Genomic DNA, 26,159 nt, shown 5'->3' with positions numbered 1-26,159 from the left:
GGATGAATTCAAACTGGAACAGGTACAGAGAAGGGCTACTAGGATGATCCGAGGAATGGAAAACCTGCCTTATGAAATATACCCAATGGCCTGTGATGGGACACTAGATAGGGTGGGATCTGAGTTACTACAGATAATTCTTCCCTGGGTGTCTGGCTGGTGAATCTTGCCCACATGCTCAGGGTTTAGCTGATCACCATATTTGGGGTCAGGAAGGAATTTTCCTTCCGGGCAGAGGGCCTGGGGTTTTTTCGCCTTCCTCTGCAGCATGGGGCACGGGTCACTTGCTGGAGGATTCTCTGCACCTTGAAGTCTTTAAATGATGATCTGAGGACTTCACTAGCTCAGACATAGGTCAGGGGTTTGTTACAGGAGTGGGTGGGTGAGATTCTGTGGCCTGCGTTGTGCAGGAGGTCAGACTAGACGATCATAATGGTCCCTTCTGACCTTAAAGTCTATGATTCTATGAAAAGAAGATGGACAAATATTAGAGCTATTCAGCTATAAGACTCCAACTGTCAAAGAATTACTCCACCTAGTTCTGTGTGACTGAAGGACATATAGGAGAAGAGGATAGACTGAATCCAATCCAATGATCTATATAGAGAAAACATAGTTTGTTGTGGTCCCATACTCAAGACAATAAAATCTATATTATCTTTATGCCACAGGTTTTACAGAAAATCTACTTTTGAAATTTGTAGGGAGTTTTTAAAATCTTTTACTGGTACACTTTATATATCCATCTCCTTGTAAACCCAGGCTACCTTGGGTACCATGAATATTAATGTAATGGTTTTGGAGGGAGAAAGAAATTATAAACAGTTGAAGCAAAATCACCTAAAATATAGCTTTTTCTATTCATAAGGTCAATTTATTTTTAAGGTCTGCTATGTTACAGCCTATCAAGGCTGGGAAAAATGCCTCTCATGAATGGAGGTGGGGAGGGGGGAAGGAAAGGGTAACATTCCAATTAAGCAGTATAAAATTTTCATTTTAGCCCAGATGGTTCACAGCATTTTACTGTAAATGTGTCACTGGTCTGGGATTAATTAGACCTGTTCAATTTGGAGGGAAATCTAATATTTTTGGATCAGACTTAATTTTGAAAAACTGGTGTCTTTGAAAAAGCAGCTCAGAGGTTTGACATGGTGTAAATAGGCCTGATGAGAGATGCTAATGGATAGAGAGAAGGTGAGGAAAAACAGAGGCATGCAAAGTGCAGATTATTGATTGTTCCACAATTATCATTAAATATAAAAGTTTTATCACATACTTCCAGAGATGAAGCACTATTTTGATTGCCAGTGTTAACATTAGTCATTTATTTTCTAATATAAATATCCAGGTAGAGTGCAATGTTTCAAAAGCACTTAAGTGAGTTAGAGACTAGTGTTCTGATTCACGCATTTCTAAAAATCATACCTATAATCTGTTAATTATTGATTTAAATGTATTCAAGGTACATTTTTAAACTAGGTTTGCCTTAATTATTTAAGAGAGATCTTAAGCCAATTCCCAGAATAAACACACACTGGAAAGGAAGGTTAGTCATGCGTTTTAACCGGCCGACTGGGATTTAGGAGATTTGAACTTGATTCCTAGCTCTGCCACACACTGCCTATGTGATTTTGGGTAAATCACTTAATCTTTCCACATCTGTAAAAAAGGGGTTAATAATTTCTCCCATCCTTTGCTTGTTTTACAGATTTAGACTGTAAGCTCTTTGGGGACTGTGTTCTTTTAGCACAATGGAAACGCAAAATCATTCCAGGCCTCTAGGCGTTCCTATAATAGAAAGAAATGAACTTATTCATACATGGAAAGCGCATACAGTATAATTCAACTTATCTGAAAATCCTAGTTATCCTAATCCACAGCTTGTCCTCCATGAATGTTATAGTACACTTCCATTTATCCAAACACCCAGTTATTGAAAACTTTAGTCTGTCCCCCAGAGCGTTTGGATAAATGGGAATGTACTGTATATCAGTGCACTCTACAAAGATACATTTAGTGTCAACAGTCCTGTCAGATCCAGGAGAGGAAACTGAGGCACAGAGAGGTAAATTACTTGCTAACAATGATGCAGGAAGCCTTTGGCAGCGCTAGGAATATGGTCCAGGCTTCCTGACTGCTAATCCTGGGCTCTAGCCTGACTGCTACCTTTCAGTACAGTGCAGAGAGCCACTTGGGGAAAAAAAAATGAATGTTGTAAAAGGTCAGGAAACTATTCCTGCCCAAACTTCCACTGCTTTATGGGATGCTTCCCACATGAGTTAAGGCAAAGGACAAGGGTGGCCAGGGTGATCTTGTTTGTTAGATAAACAATGTTTCCTTTATTTCTTTTTGCCTTTTAAAAAAGCAATGGCAGCATTTCCTTACCCGTTTATATGTGTCTGCACCTGAAAGAGACACATCTCAACGAGGGTCATGGCAACCAGAGGGCAGTTCTCTTGTTTGTTACTCTCCCTGTTTTCTTTTCATATTGTTTATTGAGCTCTGATGGATTCTTTCCTTCCCCTTGTGCTCCAGTCATAATTCTTTAACAAAATCTGGCAGAGCAACTCCTCCATCAGACAACAGTGAACCACTGAGGGGAAAGAGTAGCTCTGGAAACCGTCAAGCAAGTTTAATAATAATAATTAATAAGAGGGTTTAAAAAATAAAACCCTGAATGAGAGCCACACAGCTGGAGTGACTAGAAAAATCAAACCACTTCAAATGCCCAAGCAACCCCACCCAGTCTGTTATACTAGTTGTATAATAAATAGGAGCAGGGAATGTAATCCAGTGTCCCATCTCTGACAGTCACCACTAGGAAATGCTTCATAGGAAGGTGCAAGAAACCCCACAGTGGACGCTTAGGAAATAACCTGCTCATAAGAGAAGTTTCTTCTTAACCCCAGGTAAACAGTGGGTTAGATAGCTTTAAACCCTCATGCTTCAGCTTCTATTTATATGGATCTATTTATTCTTTTGACTGACAGTGAATGTTCTCACTGACCATGTAAACATCTAATTGTCTGGTGAGCTCTACAGAGCCTCTTCGCTTCCATGATGTCATGGCAAGCAATTGGTTCTACAGGTTAATGGCATATAATAAGTATTTCCAGTTATCTGTGTTGCAGGATTGGATTATTTCTCTTTCTCCCCTCCCTGGATCCAGTGCACCATGCCTCAGTTTAATTTCTTCACAGTCCAACACCTGCTGTACAATTCGTGCTTTCCAACACTGTATCTTTCCTCCTGGGATCTGCTTTAGTAACAAGTGTATAGTTCCAATCAGTGCAAGTCTTCCATGCTTCCCTCCAGAGCTTCACCATCCTTGCAGCCCTCTGGAGTCTGGCTTATTGACAAACGTACAGTTCCATTCAATAAAAGCAAACCCACTTGTCTGGGCTTCACAGTCCTTGAGACTGTTCTGAGAGCTCAGAGGCTGGACCAGTGGGGAGAACCTTCTCCAAGGTCCTTCCCCTAACTCTGCATCTCCCTCTGACTTCAGAGTTTCTTCTTATGCAGTCTGCAAACGCAGTCATGGGATCTCATAGCCATGTGTCTCCTTCCCAGGTGGAACTGAGAGTCCTCAGAAGAAGCACAAGTCCTAGCACTTGAGGGACTGTAATGAGGACTGCATGGGCACATACGTATGATCCAGTGCACTATTACTTTCATTGAATGGCCTTTTGCTCTTGTATTCAGAGAAATGTGCAATGATAAGCTGTATGCAGAATTTGATGACCTTGAGGGGGAAACCCTTATCAATTAATATTTAAGAAACCATTATTAATGCCAAATACCATTAGAGGCTGAGCATCCTCAATTTCTCCCATTCACCCTAGGGACAGGTACCAAGATGCCTTCTGAATGCTGTGTTTCTGCAACTAGACAGGACACAATACTTTGTCACCAAACATGGAACCACATTGTGCTATCTCTCTGCTATCTATGTACCCCTGACTTCTGGCTCTTCATGGCTGAAATAAAGGGGCATAATGTTTACATAATGGGTCTAATACCCTAACTATCCCAAAGGGAGAGCCAGTGTTGTTATCCAATTCCATTGCATCCCTGTGGGCTTCCCTATTTTTGATACAGAGGGCTTTAAATGTTCTATGGCCTTCTGTGCATGAGCAAAGCAATTTTAGCCATAATTTGTGGCTTGTGACCAGAACTGATCATAGATCAGGATCTTTGGTTTCATTGGTGCTCTGTCGCCACAATAACACCACTGAAATAGTGTTAATGTACAGTCAATCATGCACTATAGCATTTGTGTCCAGTTCAAGCAGTCCTGGGTCTTGCCGCTGAATGTTCTCTTGACTTTCTGCTGAAAGCTGTGGTGTTTCTAGTGCTAGACTTGGACTTGTTAGTCTTTTGCTTTCCTGTGTTCTTTAGGACCAACTCTTCATTGTTCACTCTGCACACACTCAAAAGATAACTGCAGAAATGAGCCTCCAGGAGTATGTGTTGCTAGGTGGCCGAAGAAGAATAAATATTTAGTATCTCTGGGGTCTTAGATACTTAAATAGTCTGTGTGGAACGCTTCAAATATACTACAATGTCATTGTTTTTGCTGGAGAATTATGAATTTAACATGGTATTTTCTTCATCTTGTTGGTTTTAGAAGTACTCTTCTTGCAAATGGCTGATTCTCAGTTGGGGGACATGTGGGAACTGGCCAATTTCCAGAGACCTGGAGACCGCTGGGCCAGAGAGGAGGAAAAGATCTAGGGATACTTTGTGGTCAGGAATCTGGGTTGGAGTAAGCCCAGTCCTGTCCTGTCCTATTCTACCTACCCTTTCTGGAGGCTCCCTGTTCTGGCCTGGTCCGGATTCTTGATGTGACCCACTTCCCTGCTACTGGCTGCGAGACTTCCTGTTACCTAAAGGGAACTTAGCCATTATTCCAAAATGCTGAACAATCTGTGGTATGTGAAATGCCACCGTACAATAAAGGTACTAATGCCTTCTAGTGCTTCCTTAAAACTCCCCTCTGCTGTTATGTCTGCTGGCACTGTCCTGTAGACTGGTTAGTCGAATGGTGAACCTTGACTATTGCTTGCTATGCTAAAACAGGCAACCTTTAATGTTGCCTGGTTCTCCACCTTAATTTCCTTGTTTTGTTGTAACCTAGACGTTAAGCTCTTCGGGGCAGCATCTGCCTCTTTAATTAGTATTTGCCTACTGCTGAGCAAAACGGGGCCTCGATCCCAGATTACGCACTACTCTGATACACACAGGATCCAGTTCCATTCTTGGTTCTGTCATTGACTGTGTGTGGCCTTGGACAAGTCGCATAACCTTTCTGTGATCTTCTATAAAAAGGGAATAACAATACTTAGCCTTTGAGCTCCCTAGATAAAAAGTGCTATGTAAGTGGTAAGTATTACTCTTAAAAAATAAAGGCTCTCAATGGGGCACCAGTTTTCTGCTCCTCTAACCCCATATTGGCATCAGTTATACTTATAAAATATGCACAAATAGTCCTAAAAGCAAGTTAAAGTAATTTAAAGCCAAGATCAGGAATATATTTGTAGGCAGATCTATTAGCAGAACAGATAAGTACAGCTTAATTTAAATCTTTGGAACCACTCTTAGTTCCATCTTTTGCTGTCTGCCAGTCTGAAAAAGACATTGTCTCCTTCCATCAACTCTTAAGCTGCTGTGTGTGTGTGTGTGTGTGTGTGTGTTTTTTTATATATGACAGTTTGAATGCTCCATGGTGGCAACACTGTAATTATAAAGGTGAACCCCGTGTATGCAGCAGCAGCAATTATCTTGATCCTAGTCATGTTGCTACCTAGCTCTGCCCAGTTTCTCTTATTTAGTAATCTTCACATGCCCAATGAACTTTCACTTTCCTGAGAGGGTTTTTATTTCATATCCTGCTTTATTATCTCTCTAGTACCTTCTCTTGTGGAGGAGGTACAAAGACTAGGCAGGCGCTAACACTGTAAGTAAAAGTGTACCAGTGCTACTGTACTAGCAATTTAAAAAAATGTATTTATTATCTCAAAAGAACATGAAGGTTGCAAACTCATATATTAGGAAATACCAGAATTAAGCCTGCCTGGGCAATCTTTAATTAAGCCTCCTAGCATGTACGCATTATGATACAGTTTTTTTAATTACATGATGATCTACTTTCCCTCTCTTCCCAGCCCCCCCAGGATCCCTGCCTCATTCAATGCACAGGATGGATGGATGATGCTTGCTTAATGAGTATTCATGGTTGTGTGTTTTTTTTTATAATCCTCATAATTCAGTGAGTGGACTTTACATTACTTATTGCACACTATTTAAACCCTACTCTGAAGACAGAATTGATTTCCTCATAGGATTTTCTGTGGTGATCACATTGTAGAGAGTCTTTGCTTTACAAACAATAGCGAGATTTTTATGTTCATAATACTACCACGTCAGTGAACCGTGGTGCTCCTTCCATTTGACGCACAAGGAATGGAGACCCAGAGATTAAGGCCAAAAGTGTCCATTAATTTGAGGTGTCCACTAGGAGATGCCAGGGGCCTGGGTTTTTTTCAGAGCACTTTTTGTCCTATTGACTTCAGGGGCACCCTGTGACTGCTCTACACTTCTGCAAGTCAGACCCCAGGTCTTCAAGTCAGGGACCCAGAAAATGAGAAGCACCCAGTTACTGACCAGCTATGCAAAAGTTTGCTTTACAGGACGTGTCTAGCAACACACATGAGGTCTAGCAGAGGCAGGGCTAGAATCCAATTCTCCAGCGTGGCATTCTACTGCCTTAACCATGAGACCCTCTTTTCTCATACTGCCATCCCCTACCTTGTACACTACACATCTTCCAGTCTCTGCAATACCTGAAGCAGGAATCTGACAAGCAACATCATTTACTACACCATCCAGATTAATCTCCGGAGCCAGTCCAGTCTGTGCGCTGAAGGAGGCAGCAAAAATGTGATCACGCAATTAAATACTATCATAATACATATGCACAAGAAGACTGAATTAAGGTTGTATGGTCAACTTTAATTCTGGTGGTTCCTAACTTAAAGTCCTTGATTTAGCAACTTTAGTGTTCTCTTTTTAACATAGGAAATTGCATCTAACCCCTCAAGGTTTTTAAAATGCTTAAATTGAAAAAAAACAAATTTCATCCTGTGAAACCATGTGGGACCCTCCCTTCCTCTCACCCACCTGCCCCCATGCAACAGCAGCAGAGTTGGGATTTTTAGAGCCACAGCGCAGTAATCTACCACTCAAGCCAATGGAGTAATTGGTAGCAGTAGAAGGCTGGTATCTTGTGTGAGGACTTGTTGAGAGAAAGGGATAGAGAGACACTTTGCTTTTGCCAATGAGTTTCACAGCTATTTTCTAGACAGCAAAGGCCTGTAGAGACTGAGGCATAAAGGGTCCAAGTCCAGATTCTGAAAAGGATTATACTCTACTTTGATGGTTAGACCTTTCTTCTCCTGCCCCTACTCACTACCCTGGCTCCTGCCCCATCCTTAGCTCTGCTCATGGTTTCCCTCCTGCTTTTATCTTTTCTTGCACTTCAGCTCCTACCCTCCCACCCCACACCCTCTGTATCTTTCTCCTCCAGTTCCTCACCTCTCTGCACTTGAGTCAGTCGGTGTCCTCTTTCTCCTCATCACTGTCAACAGGGGCAGCACTGAAGACACAGGAGAGAGTTTCTGTGCTCTCTGCTCTTGTGACTGGGAGCAGCAACTGCAGGGAAAGCCCTGCTCAGCCTGGGGATGGAGCACACTCAATCACACTATGGGCCAGGGATGGTGCCACTTAGTTTAGCCAGCACACAGGAGCTGTTAGGAGATGGAGAGTGCTCAGTGCAAATGGAATCTTCAGAGAATTTTTCTGCCCAATTCATGCATGTCTCTACTGAGCATGTGCAAAGTGAGACTTTTCCAGAGGTTTGTAACTTGGCCAAATTTAGTGAATTTTCAGGGGAACAGAAAAAAAGCTCACTAGTGATGATCCTCTATGCCAAATTTCAACTCCTGGATCTACAGGCTGGAGGTGCTTGACTGCCTCAATAAAATAATTACAAGACCTGGCCATTTTAGCTGAAGCTTTCCAAAAAGACACCCAGCATAGATACAAATGGTTAAAGTTTGGCAAAGTTACAAGCAACTGAAAACTGGGTCTTAAACAGAAAGTGTTGGGCAACCTTAACTATCAGTGTTGCTCCCTGTTACGCTGTACTGGTAACCAAGATGAATACACACTCCTGGTCATGCCTCGCCTCTCCCACCAAAAGCTTCGCAGAAATCTGAGACATCTAAACAATCAGCACAAGGTTAAGGTTGGAAGTCAGGGGAGTAACTCAAATTTGTTGACACTAGGAAAGAAAGTGAAGCCTAGGACTTACCCCAAATGTGCTCAGGTGAAAACTGTTAGCTAGTAAAGTATGAGCTACTGTCAGACAGAGTCCTATATAGAGGAGCTAGGAAAGCTGTACGGAACCATCATGTCCTCTAGCATATAGCAAGAGTTTTGTCCAGTGCAGTTATAAATACTCCTAGTTCCAGAACTGCTGGTTGCTAGGGGTTCTGCCACACTCTCTGGCTTGAAGTGGTTTCCATCATATACAACGTTTACAGTTTGGGTCGATGGCTCTCAATATCCCCACTATAAATATTGTTCCAGCCCCCCTGTAAATGGCGTAAGTTTTTACCACTTCTTTTGGAGGGGGAACCTCTCACTGATTTGGAATTTTTTCCCCCTGATTTCTCAGCCTCACTTTTTCCATTAATAAACTTCATCCCATTACTCTGAGTTTATAGATTTCTAGCTTGTATTAAATCATTGCTCTCCTTGGTTGGCTTTTATAATCTTCCAGTACTAGCAGGCACTTACCATATTCCCCTTACACACCACTTGGCTGCCTGACAAGTATTTACTAGATGTGGTTTCTTTTAATCTTTCCTCAAAGATTGCTCCTTAATTTTGTTAGTTTTTCTCAAGGAAACAGCTGATCTCTCTGCTGAAGAGAGCAAAATGCCTTGAAAATAACAAGGCTATTCAGGAAGTCCATAATGCTGTTGCACAAGAAGGCCAATGTCAAGTAGGAGGAGGATAAAGTGAACTTCCATTTTATTCTGTTTGTCAATGTGGATGGATGCATGCCATTCCCTGTAAATCATGGCGAAAGTTCAGATGACTTGCTATTGAAGGGTTCTGTCAAGATCTGCAGACAGCCCACAGAATGTGAGAGAGGAGAAATTTGCTTTTCTGCTGTGGCTCTCTGCAAGTCTGCGTGAGATGCTGAAGAGGGAGTTGAAGGAAGGCAATCTAATAGCACATCAGTAAATGCAGTCTCTAAATCTTTCCTTGTTTCAGTGCTTGTTCAATGCAGCTGGTTTGGCCAATTTCAACAGTTCTGCAGAAGTACTTCCACCTCCAGTATACACAAGCAACATCAGAAGAACTTAAGATAAATAAGCTCAGACTCCAATATGAACTGTCCTGACAACTGTCTTAGGGCCCTGACTCTTCACATTTCAGTAAAAAATGCTTTACATGGCTTGGTTAACCTGTGCCTGTAAGTTAAGCTGTTGATTGTGATTTCCTGTACTTAACAGGATAAATAAACTGTTCTGCGGTTTAAAAAAAAAAAACTGTCAGGGTTTCCTACCCCAGGCTGCAGGGATCACAGCCACTGCCATTCAGACTTAAGAAGAAGTATGACTTCAGGTTCCTCCTTGCACCTCACCTTATCAGGTTGTCAAATTAGATGCTTCTGGCTTGTGAGGTGGTCTCCTAGCCTAAAGAACTGAGCTGAGACCAATGTGGTCACTTCATTCAGGACCTCAAAATAACTAAGGGAGTTTAGCATGTAGTGCTTGAGGGTGAATTCACTGGAATTAACTATGACTTCATGGTGTTGGGAAATTCTCTTCAGAGTTTTTGGAATCCCATGAAATCTGTGAGAATGTCATGCTTGGTTTTTTTGTTTTGTTTTTTTTTCAAAAATTCAAACTGGAATTGCACAGACTACCTTAATCCTCACTGAGCTACACTTAGGCAAGAATTGTATAGCTTGTCATGCAGATAAAGTATTGGGAATTTCATTGGGGTGCAATCCAGCACTCCTGGCACCAAGCTACCAGCGATGGCAATAGAAGTTGGTCTGAATAAGAGTTAAGGCGTATAGGAGTGTTACTTTACTTTATTTTTTTTTAAAAAGGGGAAATGAGACTAGTGTTGGGCACTTGAATCTGAAGTAACCAAACAAACACCTTGTTAGGCATAAAGAGCTTAAAGTTACAAGGTGAAGAAAAATTGACTTTGTTTCAAAATATTAAGCCCATCTTATTTCATTAGCAAAGCGTTCCAAAGAAATCAGACATTTTAGGTCACCATTAGTCTAAAATGTTTGAGGCAGAATTTTTTTGGCATATCTGCCAAGGAAGAAAAGCCATGTTTAGCTTTAACTGAGGTTTGAGTAAACTTCAGCATGGGTTAAAAAACCTGAAATTGAAGATGCAGCTTTCACCTCATCATGCAGATATCAGTTTTTGTTAGTTACTGTTTAACACATTGATTACTACTCTATCCAGTTTGTTGGGGGTGGGGTGGGGGAGTGCTTCATGGTGTAAGCCCAAAAGAAGATTGCTAAAGAAGAAAACAGGTCAAGGTTTTCTGACCGGAGAAGTTTAATATTGTAAACTCTTAAAAGCAAAGGGGTGTTTAGCTCTGACCAATAAAAGTATGTTCAAGATGCCTATCACTACTTTGCATTGACTGCTCTGTGGGTCCAATTCGGAAGAGCTGTCCCATTAAAATAAATGAGTTGAGATTACCCAGCCCTGCTCATCAAAAACAAAAGTTTTAAACCCAGTGCACTTAATTAGAAAGCGGCACCATTTTAATTATTGATTTGGTGTTCAAAAAAACCCAAACCAACCCCAAAAAATCTTGTAAATCCTTTTCCAGATGACCAGGGATATTTCAATTGACTATAATTTTTAATTGCTTGACTTTTTCATTGGTGCATAGGATTTAACTCTCAGATTTTCATGTTTTATTCATCTGTCCTCTTGTTTTGAAAGAATCTACACACTACCTGAACAGCCAGCAGAGTTTCCTGTTTGCAGTGAACCTCATTTTACATGAAGCTTTATCTGAATGCAATTTTTCAATCAGAAGATCTCGTTAGCAAGGGTATGAACTCTGCTTCCTGGAGCTATTGTACTGATTTTGGGTCCAATTCTACAGTCCCTGTTTCCATTCAGGCAAAAATTCCCTTTGATGGCAGTGGGAACTTTGAGTGGGAGCTGAATGGAGGATGCTTTATGACGAGGATTCGGTGACATCTAGAGCAATTCTGAAATCCATGTGAGTTAATAGCACTCCAGCATCTCTCAGGATCAGACTTCGTATGAAATACAGATTAGGGGCAGGAATTTAGGAGGAACTATGTTCAAAAAGATGTGACGACACTAGATTTTTTTCCCCCAGTTTTAAACATTTAATAGTGCACTTATTGATTATACTCTGTACAGACATATACCAAGTTATAAACCTTTTCCTCTTGTGTTCTCTTAAACCTTAATATGTAAAGCATATTTACACTAGAAGGAAAAAAAATACTTGAGGTACAAACACCCAAAAGAATATCTGAGGTATAAATACAAGTATATTTTAAATTATTATCTTTATCATGCTTTACTTATGTTTGACAGTACACTGTGGGCAAGTATACATATTTGATAGGATGGTATGTACACCATATAATTTTACAAATTCAAAGTTTCAAATTGAATATAGAAGGGCTCCTTATTTATGAAGAAACTAATACATTTGCCATTAAAAAAAATAAAAATAATACTGACAATGGTAACAAAGTCTCAGTCACCTTGCAACTCATTCATACCCTCAGCCACAAAATACATTTTCCACTTAATACTGCATCTCTAAATCAAATCTGTCCTTTATTGTAAAACCTGCATAAAGACCACCTTTTCCAGAGGACCTCTTGGTTTCCTACTGTCCATAACATGATTGTCAGTGAGAAATATCCAAAGGGTTTTTAAAAAAAATTAAATGGCTCACACTGAAGCTCTCAAAGCTTCATGTTAATGTGCAGCTTTCAGAAAGGCAGGTAAAGGAGAGAGAGAAAATCCATCTGAATCTTCCTAGTCAACTTACTCTGTCTGCTGCCCTAGAATCCTACCATCAGGATTCCTATGTCTACATTTTCCTCTTAAACCATTAGGATATAGCGAAACATACCAAGAGCATGTACAATTATTACAACACATCCAGGAGTAAATGCAACACATATTCACTTTTAGGCAATACAACGATTTGACATTCGTGGCTTTTTTGACCACTAGAGAGGAATTTCAACGCTACTTCAATCTACATAGTTTACAAGTGTATTCTGTACTGCAGGAAATTTGCTAATCACTCCTAAAAAGATCACATGGGTATGAAACAGACAGAGCAAGTCTACTATAACAATTGCTTACAGGTTAACAAATGTTAGTAACACAAAACAGGCAAGAATGAAGGATTGCTGCTGCTGGTCCATTGGGTAGTCAGAGATTCCAGGTTGAACTGTATCCAATACATTAAAATCCATTTTGTGGATCCGTATCAGTGTGCCAGACACCATGCTTCTACCTATTCCTTTCAACAATTACACTCATTCACACTTATCTCTGTGCAAACCTTTCTTTGCTTCTCTCAGTGAGAGCACATTGAAGAGTACCAGCTATTCCAGTGGATACACCAGTCCCCCAAAACATTACAAATAAAATGACATATGTACATAAAGCTAATAATCACATGGGAATGAAGTATTTTCACCCCATTCCATAATATATTTGTGTTTAGAGTTTTGCTTCTCAGAAGCAACTCAAACCATCTCGTAATCGTACAATATACAGTTTATTTTTCCTTGCATACAGTCCTCCTATATATTCCAGTCAAGGTCTATACTACAGACCTTACACAGACAGGAAGCAGCTTTAAAATGTATGGGATGGTCAGTCCAATTCAATATATTAGTCTTCCAATTCACCACTTGCATGTCATGCTATAATCCATTCAATAGTCTTCAGTTGCTAGGAATGTGTACACTGATGATGGGTTTAATGCGTAGTTGTAGTCACCTGGATTTTACTTCTTTATTACTGAAAGAGTCTCTGATTTTAGCAACTTCAGATGCACATAGGTGTCCGAAAGACTTAGTGTACCATTCTGGCATGTGGCCCCTGTAGCATAGAGGGAAACAAAGTCAACAAGAAGCTCTATCAGCAGTACTGGTCCTTACTCAACAAAAGTATATCAAAGGCGCTCAAATGAACATCTACTTGGCTGCAGTACTGGTTTATTCCAAAAGCCTGGTTGAACAGAACTCTACGGAAACCCCTTTTCTCTGGAGAAGTCGGTTATTAGTTTTCACTAATCCAACATCCAAATCAAACGCACACAGCTTTACCAAAGAAAACTAAGATTTCATCAGAACTTGGGCTCGGTCACTAATGTAAGAAGTGTGTGAATTCAACTATTCTCTCTCAAATACTCATGCCTACTAGAAGTGAAGGGGAACAAAAACAACTAACTACATAAAGAACAGAACCACCAAAATACGTACCTGTCTTACTGAATAACTGTGTGAGAGTCCACCCACAGGTTGTTGCCCTAGCATGCTTCCAGGAAGAGGAGCAGCCTGCCTGGGCTGGGGCCAAGGGGGAAGCGGCAAGCAGGAGGGGGCCTTGAGGCAGAGTGTGGGTGGGTGGGGCCATGTGGGGCTGTTTGGTGAGGCATAGCCTTCCTCAGCCTATGACACGAGCCAGCCATGAGTACAAATGCTGAATAATCAACCCAAAACGAACCTCCCCCCCACCCCCGAGGAACTGCCGCCACCAACAAAATCTGCTGGGACAAAGCGGTAGACTGTACCTTAAATCAATTCTGCACATGTAGGTGAGTTTGGATTTTCCTGACCCGCAGGGTTCAATCAGATACCTGGACAAAAGCACATTAACTCTAACACCAACCACTGGAGCACGGTCATGATCCACCGAGGAGGCTAACAGCACACAAGCTCCTTTTGATAAATTTGTCCGCCATGTTCTGTTAAAAACAAACATGAAATAATTGCCTTCCTTTTCTTACAGTAATGTGACAAGTTTCTACTAGCCTTAGAAAAACTGCTAGAATTTGCATAGTCATGTGTCTACAAACTCCCTTCTTCGGAAGTAGTGTAAACCAGATTTTTTTCTTAAGTTTTGATAGTTCTCTGTCTTAAGCCTAGTGCTGCAGTATGTGAAAGCTCACCTTAAAATCACATAGTCTCTGGCTGGGTGTGGTGCCATGCTGTTCTGCACATACTGGTATACATCTGTCTGACTGTCCAAGGTTTCAATTACTTTAGAATCCAAGAGATCTTCATCCCAAAGATGCTGCTCTTTAAGTAAACGGCTTAAAACCTCTTCAGGCACAGCAGGGACTTCAGTGGTGGCTTTCCACAGCCGGAGCGGGGGTCCTTCACACACCTGGGAACATCAGCATAGGCTTGTCAGTACTATTACAAGTTACACTTTTCTTTCTTAATTTCTTAGTGTTGAAAAACCTACTATAAAGGCATCAAAACATCATGTCTTATTAGTCTTGTCAGAAGAAAGAAAATCTCATGCGTGAGAATAAGCTGCATGGCCCAATGGAATTGATGTGCAAACTTCCAAAGTTACTTTCTAAAGGGAGTGATCATAACTTCCAAGAGTGGTTCTGAACTGAAAAAGGAAACTGAGAATAGCACCCTGTGGTTCCATTTTTATTGCCTCTCAATCACTTCTCGCTACCAGCTCTGCAAACTTGATCTGAGAGGCAAGAAAGCTTCTTTTCTTACAAGTAATAAAGGTTCTTGTAGGCCAAACAATACCTTCAGTTACATCTGTGCAAGTTTGTTGGCTATAGGTTTGCACAGGGGTAACTGATCCTGTCAATGAAGTTCAGTAAATATTTTCATTATGATGCACAAGAAAGTACAGAAGGCAGTGAGCTGCCTTCTAGATGTGCTGGCTCTGTGGAATGAACAGGAATAAACTTACTTTTGTCCCTAAAAACAGCAGACTCACTAAGGTGTGTGCGCTTTTTTTCCCCATAATCACTTTTCAGAATACAGATGCACTTTACCAATTGTTTTCTTTTCTGCTGTACCCTCATCTATTAAAAGGTCTAGTCTGAACCAGACTAAAACCACAGAAACCGCCAACTAAACAGGAATTGTGAATTTGGGACTCCACTGATGTACCTTCTTGTAGGCCAGCTCTGCTTGTTCTGATGTGGAATAGCTGACCCAGCCTTTGAACTTGTCCTTCATCTCTTTAAGCAGGTCATCCATGCAGTCCTGAAGGTAACAATGATAGTCTGAGGGCTCTGTACTGTTGTTTCGCCCAAGTTCCTCCAGGCTTAAAGGCCTCAGGTCTTGCTCTGTGTAAGAATTCCGACATCTGCTCATTTCTTCAGGAATCTGGGAATTGCAGAAAGAGAATAATCATCCTAGAACCGTTTCTTCATATTTTGAGGGAAACTGAAGGACTCAGTAGGGTCAAAGCTAATGGTTCAAAAATTCATAAACAGTCATCTGAACTCAGCCCCCCACTGAAGACATGCAGGATGACAATTAACATAGAGGATGAATTTAGAGATTGGTAGTGTATAAATGAAAGAAGAAAAAAGACAAAGAACCTGATAAAGAATGAAGGGGGGGAAAAAAAACGCTAGTTGTTGAAAGAAATATTTGCTACATACTTCTGCCAACTGGGATTTAAAAGCTAAATATAGTCACAACCCTGATGAGAAAAAAACAGTGAAAGACATGGAGGGGTGCATATATGTGTATATACTGCACCCAAACTATATTTAAAATGCTACAGTTGCAAAATCAAGCACTCATGTTATGTGCCAGAATTAAAATTGCTCACAGAACCTTAATTTGATCCCCTTGTGTGCATGCATTATGATACAGTTTAATTACATGATCTAATTATTTTTACACAGGACCTCATTCCGTGCACAGAACGGATGGTGCTCACTATAGGAACAGCTACTCAGTATTTCTTTTCATTGTACAATGTGTGCCCCATGCCTCATTTATTGCACACTACTCACTGTGTTCTGAACACAGAATTTTTAATAGCCTCATGGGCTTTTCTACAGCAATCACTACTATAGGATCTGAGCACTTCACAAACATTAATGAATTAATTTCATAACATCCCTATGTGGTGAAGGGGTATTATTATTCCCATTTTACAGATGAGGAAGACACTACTTTTGAGTGCCCAATTTGAGACGCGTGGGGCCTAATTTTTCAGAGTACTCAACTTTTTATAACAATTTACATGTTCACAGCACAGTTCCCACTGACTTCAGTTTGCAGTTGACTGCTCAGCACTTCTGCAAATCAGAGGCCAGGTTCTCAAGTCAGACACCCAACCATGTCCACACTGTTCCACACCCCAATGCCCCACCTGCCGGAGCTCCTCCTCCCAACTGTTGTGATTTCTAGCCCAAGGCTTATATTTAAACCATTCTCATGCTTTGGGATCTGACTCAATTTTTGAACCCTGCAGGTTGGAAAAACTGCAGTCCTCACTACCAGCATCAAACTACAACAAACTTTATTGTATATAAATATATATAAATATATAATGTGTAAGAATGATAAGTGATGAGTAACAGCATTGATTTGTCAAGAACAAATAGCGTCAAACCAACCTAATAGGTTTCTTAGACAAGGTAACAAGCCTTGGGGATAGGGTGAAGCAGTAGATTTGGTACATCTTGACTTGAGTAAGGCTTTTGATACGGTCTCGCATGACCGTCTCATAAACAAATTAAGGAAATACAACCTAGATGGAGCTACTATAAGGTGGGTGCATAACTGGTTGGAAAACCATTCCCAGAGAGTAGTTATCAGTGGTTCACCGTCAAGATGGAGGGGGGATAACAAGTAGGGTCTCGCAGAGATCGGATCTAGGTCGGATTTGTTCAATATTTTCATCAATTTTTTATACAGTAGCACAGCGTACACTTCTAAAGTTTGTGGATGATACCAAGCTGGGAGGGGTTGCAAGTGCTTTGGAGGATAGGATTAAAATTCAAATGTATCTGGACAAACTGGAGAAATGGTCTGAAGTAAATGGGAAAGGACTGCCTAGGAAGAAGTACTGCAGAAAGGGATCTGGGGGTCATAGTGTATCACAAGCTAAATGTGTCACCAATGTAACCCTGTTGTAAAAAAAAAAGCAAACATCATTCTGGGATGTATTAGCAGGAGTGTTGTAAGCAAGACATGAGAAATACTACTTCTGCTCTACTCTGTGCTGATTAGGCCTCAACTGGAGTATTGTGTCCAATTCTGGGTGCCACATTTCAAGAAAGATGTGGACAAATTGGAGAGAGACCAGAGAACAGCAATAAAAAGGATTTAACGATATAGAAAACATGATCTATGAGGGACCATTGAAAAAATTGGGTTTGTTTAGTCTGAAGAGAAGACAGAGGGGAGATAAAACAGTTTTAAAATACAGAAAAGGTTGTTATAAGGAGGAAGGAAGCAAATTGTTCTCTTTCAACCTCTGAGGATAGGACAAGAAGCAATGGGCTTACACTGCAGTAAGGGAGGTTTAGTTGGACATTTGGAAAAACTTTTTGTCCGCGTAGCTAAGCACTTGAATAAGTTGCCTGGGGGGTTGTGGAATTTCCATCACTGGGGATTTTTAAGAGCAGGTTAGAAAAATACCTGTCAGGGATGGTCTAGATAATACTTAGTCCTGCCATGAGTGGAGGGGACTGGACTGGACGACCTCTCAAGGTGCCTTCCAGTCCTATGATTCTATATTGTTTTTTAAAAGGTGCTTATCTGTTTGCCTAAGAATATAGTCTGTAAACAAACTAAAGAGACTCTTGGCTCTCCATTGAGTACTTGTCTATTTTTCACAGAGCTCTTTTGATTACTGCTGAACCAATGGTGCTATTTGTTTCACAGATGGCTGTCTCACCTGGAAGAGCTTCTTGCACTCAGCAATCATATGGGCGAGGCCTTGAGTTGCAGCCAAGTTTTCATTTAAATCTTTCTGATCAGGTTTGCCCAGACTCTGTTTTCTCTGCATCACCCTAAGGAGGAGGAAAAACAAACAAGTCAGTATTAGTTAATGGCTTGTAAGTAAGCAGTATAACTACACAATGTCCTGATGGCATAGACTAGAGCTGCCTAGGACAGAAAAGTTAGATGTAATGTTAAATGTTATTGATGACTTTTCTTCCTACTGCAGCTATGCCTGTTCTGTGGCAAGTCTAACCCATTGTAAACTTGTTCATAGTTGTAAATAGCCACATTGGCTGCCTAGCTGACCACCATGACCAGTTCCAGTAAAGAGAATGGAGTGTTCATAATGGGAAAACTGAGACTCCACCTCGAGCTGTGGGGATGCTGCTGACATGGCCTCAAAGGCTGGTTACCAGTCACAGTTCAATGTCTTGGAAAAAAAAATAGTTTAAATAGCACTTACCACTCACTCCCAACTCTGGGTTGTGAATTCCACTGAGTGACAGGGCCCCGAAATGTTAGGTGCTGCAATGCTCAGCCTAACTCCCCGATGTGATTCTAGTTCCTGGTAATCTATTTGGTGACTTTTTCACTAGGGCAAAGCCTTTCCTTTCAATTAGCCCCCAGATAAGAGGAAATTGGAATAAAAACCTGTCTGTAAACACTTTGGTTCCTTGCTCTTGCTGGTGATCTGAATACCAGCATTAGTGTGTGTGTTTATGTATAAAGTAAATGAGGAAGCAGCACTAATTGGACTACTCCATTCTGATTATGGGTAAACTGTACCACTCTCCAGTGAATGAGGGTAAAACTGTAACCAACCAGGTCTGTTCCCCAGCTGGTTACATATCTGACCACCTCTTCAATTTTTCTCCCAACCGCTGTTTGCAATGGAATGTCCCAATGAACTTCATAACACCCATCCATTCTTTAGCTTGACCTAAACTCTGGGAATTTAAAGTTTAATTACTTAGTTTGACATAGGATAGTGGCACAACTGAACTGAATTACCCCTGCAAGACATATGCAGTAAGGAGGCTAAAACATGCCTTCTTAATCCTCAGGGATACCTAGTGGTGTTATTTTAATACTGTTGTACAACTGCAGGAGACATACCTTGGAGAAGAATTCTCTCTCTTGAGAGTATTTAAGTGGAAGAGGGAAGGTGCTAAACACACAGCAAGGTTTGTTGGTGTCATCTGGTTTTCCTTCACTGCAGCGGTGACATCACTCAGGAAATAAAGAAGAATCTGCAGGACCTCCCTGTTCTCATCGGGTAGAAGCATAACAGCAGCCTTGATAGCCTGGAGCCGCTGATCCTTTGGCACATCTGCATAACATTAGTAATATTCTCATCAGCTCACTGATTTTCCACACACATAAGCATGAATACATCCCAATCCAAAACTCCAGCTTCAATTATTTCACTCAAGTTTGAAAGGATTTCCTCCAGGATGCATACCAGTCACAGGGAACGCACAAAAGATTTTTTTCTTTGTCGTCAACTTACCTACCCCTCAGTTATTTCCTGCCTCAAGAGAAACTCAATAGTATAAAAGTTGTGCCTATACCACAGTTTGTAACAGAATTTAATTTCAAGCGCTACATCCTCCTGCAGCCCCGCTAAAAGGGCTGTTAACTGCAGAAGTGTGACTGATGATCATGGGCAGTAGCGAACATGGAAACAACGTCCCGCTAACTCAGATTCCAGCAAAAATTCTTCAGCTCTCATAAAGTTCACAAGGGAAATGCATTTAACAATCAGTGAAGCAAAAAAACAAAATAAATAAATGGGTACTAAACCTTTTCAACACTGATGCCATAAACCAGAAAGTGCTTCACCAAACACACACAGGTCTGTTTTATTGAGTAGATCTTTCAAAGTCACATGGTGGAAAAAGAAAAGTCACTGAGATGCAGCCCCATACCATTACACAGCTCCATGGTTACGGACAACAAACACCTTGGGCAGGAAATTTTGACTCGTGTTTTTATAAAAACAAAGTCTGAAAGAAAAAAAAAAAAAAAAAAAAAAAAGAAATAACCCAAGCCACCTCTGCTTCTCAGAGTGAGTGCCAGTGAGCCACCTCCAAAAAGGCAATTTGAGGGGCTGAATCATTTGGCCTTTCCACCATCATTGGCACTGCAAAACTTTGATGACATGCTCAAGAGAAACTTGGCAGTACATCTCATCTGTAATTCTCTCACTATTAACAGCCCATTTATTTTGTATCACTTTGAGCATAAGCTAAACTGTAGGGTTCTTTTAAACTGACGTAGGTGATGATGTTAAAATGTTTTAAAGAGTACACTAAAATATCTTACAGATGATCTACTGCCTTCCACCCTCAACAAGCTCAAGGCATTTTACAAGTGGTGCACAGGCACAATCAGCATACAATATGCTAAGGATAATACCAAGGGGAGGGGAAATTTTGGCCATAAACCCAGAAGAAAAATGTACAACTTCCAAAGGATTTTGCTGTCTATGGACAGCAGATCAAACTTCTGGCCTCGCTCATCCCCCTTTTATAGGCACAGCAGCTGCAACCCCTGCAGATCAATCCCAGGGGAAGGAGACGCAGAATGGGGGAGTGCAGTTTTTGTAGCACTGTATTAAACTTCCCCTGGCACCAGCCACTAGAAAGTATTTCTCTGCAGGGTTGGTATCCAGGGTGGTGGGACAGCCATCATTCCTCTCCACCCCATATCAGTTGGTGCTAACTGAGTAGCACAACCTCTTCAGCCCTGTAGAATTCCCATGGGGAGCTTTGGGGGAAGGTGGGGTGTGACGTAAGGCATTCAGATATGGTGATGAGGGCAGTGATGAAACCTAGGTGGACAGCATGAAGAGTCCCTCATAGCATAGCACTACTGGAGCTATGCTACCATGGAGCCTAGGAGGACACCATGGGACCACAGAGGCAGCATGAAACCACAAGGTCCATGTATGCATCAACCTGGCCTCCCGAGGAGGTCAGAGGATCTAAATGTTATGACAGCTGACGCCCTCCCATTCCAAAGAAACGGTTAGGTATTCTCATCCTAACAGCTCAACACAGAGAAGAATTGGGGTGTGATCTGATCATCTATAGTATACTAGCTGGGCGGGGGAATCCGCAAAGGGACTTCAGTTTTGCAACACTGAGCATCATGGTACCTCACTTTTAGGCATCGGGGGGGAGGGGGGAGCATCATAGGAACAACTGCAATCCACAAAGCCGAGTTAGGCACCTAGGCTCCAATGAATAGGGAAAGATAAGCACCTAAGAATTCAATCCACAAAGAGTCAGCATGCCAGCCGCCAGAGCTAGCTAATCGGATATGCCAATGAGAGGTAATGTGCTAAGCCCTGCCCCTTTCTTGGAGATAGGCATGTAACTCTGCTTACTGATCCATGAACAGGAACCGGCCGCCCAGAATCAGATGGCTGAGGTGCCTAAGATATTTCTTGCTAAATGAGTTAGGCACCTGCCTCATGCTATGCAGAATGGCTGCTGATGGCACTTGCATCAGCAGCACCACCCACCTTGTGGCTTCTACTTAGAGGTTAGAGGACTTGCCTGGGATGTGGGAGACCCAGAACCAATTCCTTTCTCTGCCAGAGGGGGAGAAAGGATTTGGACAGTGGTCTCCCACCTCTCGAGACAGAGCTCTAATCGCAGAGCTCTGGGATAGTCTTATGTGGGGCTCCTGCAATCTCTCCTGCTGAAGCTGTTCCACTGTGGAGAAACAACAAAAAAGTGATTGGAGCTGGGAGACTGGACCGGAGTCTCCCACCTTTCTAGCCCAATGACTGTTCCACTGTGGATAAATTAAATATAATCACTGGGTTAGAGAGAGTGAAAATGACTCTCTAGGCCACTGATTAAGGGCACCCACCTTGATCTTAATCCTCCTTGAAATGGGACTGGATCAAAGTGCATTAAGTAACTAACTGCACATCAGCAGGGTCTACAAGGACAGTTTGTCTGTGGCAGGCTGGTGCGGGATAGAGTCACACCTCAGCATGCCATGAAACAATTGTTTGTGTAGACAAGCCCCTAGGCGCCAAGTGAGTTTAGATGCCAACAGGGTTCGGCAGGAGTCTTGTGGATTGCAGTAGAGCCAACACTGGGCCTCGGGTGCCTAAGTACCATTGTGGTTCCTACCCTAGGCACCAATAGTAGAAATGATAAAATGGCAGCTGTAAGATTAAAAATGTTTTCATAAGCTTATGAGTGCTGCTGTCGGGCATAAAATGACACAAGATGAAGGAATGTCACAAGTTTGATCAATCCTGATGTAAAAGAACGTAGTAATTTTCAAAGCAAGTTTGCAAATTTCTTCAGAAAGCTCTCCTAACCCTGTATCTGCATGCCCTCCCCCCACTCTCAAATGAGACATTAAGATTTAAAATAAAGTTCATCACCAAGTGTGCCAGGAGAAGACAGGAAATTCCAATTCAAAGAGGCAGAGGGTTTGTATTGGTTCCAAGCATTCAGAAACAGATGAAACTGGGAGAATTTGCCAGCTACATCACCATATAACTAGAGAACCAAAAAGCAGTTTCACAAGAGGCAGGACGACAAATAATGGAGACTTCAAAAAGTAAAGTAAAGTATACGATGGTATCAAATGGCATTGTTTCCAAATTCCCTAGCAGCCAACACATGTGGTGCCCAGATGAGGTATGTATCTGGCAGTTCAGCCTTGTAAATTACACATTGTAGGAGTGCATATTTGGGAACATTTCTCTGAAACCAGGGCCCAATTTTCTGTCTCACCCTGGGAATCTGAGGACTTACATTGGTAGATCTGTAAGAACGTCTCAGAGAGTTTATTGGTCATGAGCGGCTCAGGTAGATCACGAAAGTACTGCTTTACCATGTCTGCCACATCATAAGCAGACTGGCCTTCATAGTTAACGCTGTCTGTTGAGCTCTCATTCATTTGGCGCAAAGCCTGGATTCTTGACTTGACTCCAGATTTCCTGAACAGTCCAACCTACATGTGTTTGCATATTTAAAAGAAAAAAAAGGACATTATCTACCAAGGAGGTGCCAAATCCTATAGTCCTACCCACTGACTTCAATGGGAATTGTGCTTGAATATGGCTAGAGTAAAAAAGAAATAAGGGCTTGAAGATCTGGCTCAAGAACAATAATCAATCACGTGCTGGGATGGTGACAGCGTAGTGGAATGGCAGTGAAGTGAAACTAACCTGATCCAAACAGTGGCTGCGGAGGTACCGCATTGCTTGCTGAATGCTCTGTGGGAGAGGCTGCCCTGTACGCTGGACATTAATTGGCAGGGGAACTCCAAACACATTTCGGTCTTTATAATCTGGGACCTTAATCCTTTTCATAAACTTTGGTACAGCCCTATTTAAGCAGAGAGAATGAGAAGGAGAAAGCAGAGCTGTTAGCACAGCATACACATCATTCCTAACCACACCCACCCACCCACCATCTTCTGGATTCCAGTAGCTGTAACATGCTAAAAAAATAAGTGAAATAGATAGACTTTAACAGAGTGAATACTATGTGAAAGCCTTAGCTGTAGCACTGAAAACATTTAATCTTTTCCACAGAGGAAGGCGGGGGTAGAAATGGAGCATCTCTATGTTAGGAAGGGGCTATATGTTGATTGCAAGCATTAATAGGTGGTGCTAGTCTATCAAATCCAGTAGGACAAATGCTATGGGGTAGAACAAGAGCCAGGATGAACTATAGTAGAGTCAAAATAAATCCCGTGGCTAACAACCCTTTATAATGTAGCTTCTTTAGGTCTCTCAAGAAAGATGGGCATGTGAACAATAACCTTTTTGTATGTCAACCACTCATTCTATAAAGCTCTCAAGCCAGGCCGACCGCCCACCCGTATGTGTAACAGCAGGAAACTGATGTAATACATTTGAGTTTGTCAGCTAAAAATTTCAGTTCTTCAAATGACCTCTTTGAGGGACCCCCCTCCTTGCCAGGCCCCTATTTTCAATGAAAGGCCTTTCCATTTGCTTTTGACTCAGAGGAAAAATGTACCAGAGCTCAAAAGAATTATTTACTCTTGGCGTCTCAAGAGTGTTTTCTCAAATAAAAAAATCCTTTAGCGTCTGAAAGTGTTGACATCATCTCGCTAATGAAAGAGAAAGTTAATGTAGGATACAAAACTTCAGAGGACACAACAGTGTTAGAAAACAGGGAGACTTAACTATACAATGTATTATGCTTTTGGGGGCTAGTCTGTTCTACAAAAAATAAAAAGAATCAAACTTTATTACACTATAGTTAAACATGGGGCACTATTGATATATGTGTGAATAATACTTGCTTTGTCAAAAAACACGCCAGCAGAATGTGAAAGAACACATTACGATCCCCACCGAGAATCTGAAGCATGCAGGGATAACCGGTCAATACTTATTTCTGTCTTTCAGAACAAACAACTTCTGTATTTAGCATGGCTCACATAATAACAGCCTTTGAACAGGAGCTACTTTGATGTTGGAGTTAAATACTCAGAGTCCTGGAGAAAGGAGGAGGCCATAAGAACGAAGGGGGAAAAAAATATTGTACTTTTTGCTGCTTTAGGGTTGCACAGACTGTGCAATACAGATATGGCAATAACAGGTTTTCTATTTCACTAATCTGACAAAAAATATTGACTGGGTAACGAAAACCTGAAGCGGCTACAGGAAAACTCCGTGTTTTTTTCCAAACTTGCTGAATTTTTTTATTTTGTTTTTATAAATAACTTAATTGGATTTGGATTTTTCGTTTAAAACAGAATGTATTCAGCATAAAAAAGGTTAGTGGTCAGATAGTGACACACTCAAAGTGATGGAAACTTACTCAGCTGAAGTGCCCTGGCATTAAATAAATGATATAAAGAAGAATACCAATGACGGAGAAAGGCAGAAGACTTTGAAGACAGTTTTCTGGTATCTTAAGATGTGCTGAAGTAGGTCGCCTTAAGTGCAAATTCTTTTAATACATGATTATTCCTTTGTGCTGTGAATGCTAGCTGGACTTTTCCCAACACAGCTAGCTGGTCTGTGTTTCATGAGCATCTGTATTGAAATGCATTCCCATGTCCCTCCCCGTTAATTGCAGCCACTCTCTATGGCTCCCTATTAATGAGCATCTGACACCCAATGACATTAAAACAAAGTGAAGGGTTAATGGGTTTAGTATTGTCCTCTGAGGCTAGAGCCCCCTAGGAGGGTGGCAGAATGTTAGATGCAAGTAAACAAACAGGGAAGATAGTTGGGGATTAGTGACATGTTTTCTATATTCATTCATTACTGGCAAATCCCCAGGGTTTGAATGGTCCTTACCAGCTGAAGCCATGCTTATTGGAAGGTGTGTATTTCTCCAGGAGGGCAGTTAACTTCAAAAGAGAGTATTTCTGCAATACGTTCATCTGTGCCACAGACTGGCTATTAATCTGTAATGACACAGAGCTCAAGCTGGGCCCGTGGGAGCTCTGAAAGCTGTGCCATCTCAGTTTATGCCTGCAGGAAAGGAGGGGAAAATAAAAAGCAATTTATTGAAGTGTCTTTGGAAGGTACATGTGGAAACCACAATGAAAGGATTCTCTCTAATGATGTGGAGAGCATACGTTCTAATGAGTGTATTTAAGAATGTGCCATTTAGCAGAACATTCCATTCCGTATTGACATTTCTGACAACATCTGGAAATTTTGCCTTATCTACTACATATCAGAAACTCCTAACTCCATATATATAGTAGATAAGGCAGAATTTCCAGGTATTAATGTGGGAGCACACAACCTGGGCTGATTACTGCGATGTAGTTAGTTCTATCATGGCAATTTGCACAATATGGTAGGAAGGGGCACTATGATGTTCAAAATATGGCACTTCCAACAAGTTGTAAAATGAAGGATTTGACCACATAGCCATGGTCTCTTTTGTGACGCTGTTTTGGAAAGAGCAGGGATACCACCACCAGTATCCTCTCTTATTTAAAATTCTGGCAATTACATTCTGCATTTCCCACACACCCCAATTTCAGCTTGACAAGTTCTTCCTCACCCACACTTAAAAAACTATTTTAATGTTGCTGGTGAAGATGACTCTGACATTGC

The 26,159-nt window shown here is 41.4% G+C and overlaps 1 protein-coding gene across 4 annotated transcripts in view; it reads right to left on the bottom strand.

The window, feature by feature from the left end:
* Positions 1-11,451: 11,451 nt before the first annotated feature.
* DLC1 (DLC1 Rho GTPase activating protein) overlaps positions 11,452-26,159 on the bottom strand; it is a 356,025-nt gene continuing 341,317 nt past the window's right edge. For all 4 annotated transcript variants that reach the window (XM_043546178.1, XM_043546179.1, XM_007071048.4 and 1 more), the window contains 9 exons: positions 25,386-25,562; positions 23,274-23,433; positions 22,858-23,056; positions 19,187-19,400; positions 18,024-18,138; positions 15,269-15,487; positions 14,293-14,510; positions 13,915-14,088; positions 11,452-13,223 (listed from right to left, as the gene is read on the bottom strand). In XM_043546178.1, the coding sequence (XP_043402113.1) occupies positions 13,118-13,223; positions 13,915-14,088; positions 14,293-14,510; positions 15,269-15,487; positions 18,024-18,138; positions 19,187-19,400; positions 22,858-23,056; positions 23,274-23,433; positions 25,386-25,562 (1,582 nt within the window). In that variant the 3' untranslated portion in view covers positions 11,452-13,117. The remainder of the gene's footprint in view (positions 13,224-13,914; positions 14,089-14,292; positions 14,511-15,268; positions 15,488-18,023; positions 18,139-19,186; positions 19,401-22,857; positions 23,057-23,273; positions 23,434-25,385; positions 25,563-26,159) is intronic.

This window comes from Chelonia mydas, chromosome 4 (genome assembly GCF_015237465.2).
Source record: "Chelonia mydas isolate rCheMyd1 chromosome 4, rCheMyd1.pri.v2, whole genome shotgun sequence".
Lineage (NCBI taxonomy): Eukaryota > Metazoa > Chordata > Testudines > Cheloniidae > Chelonia > Chelonia mydas.
The sequence above is the reverse complement of the archived record's forward strand: the minus strand, read 5'-3'. Positions and strand labels throughout refer to the sequence as shown.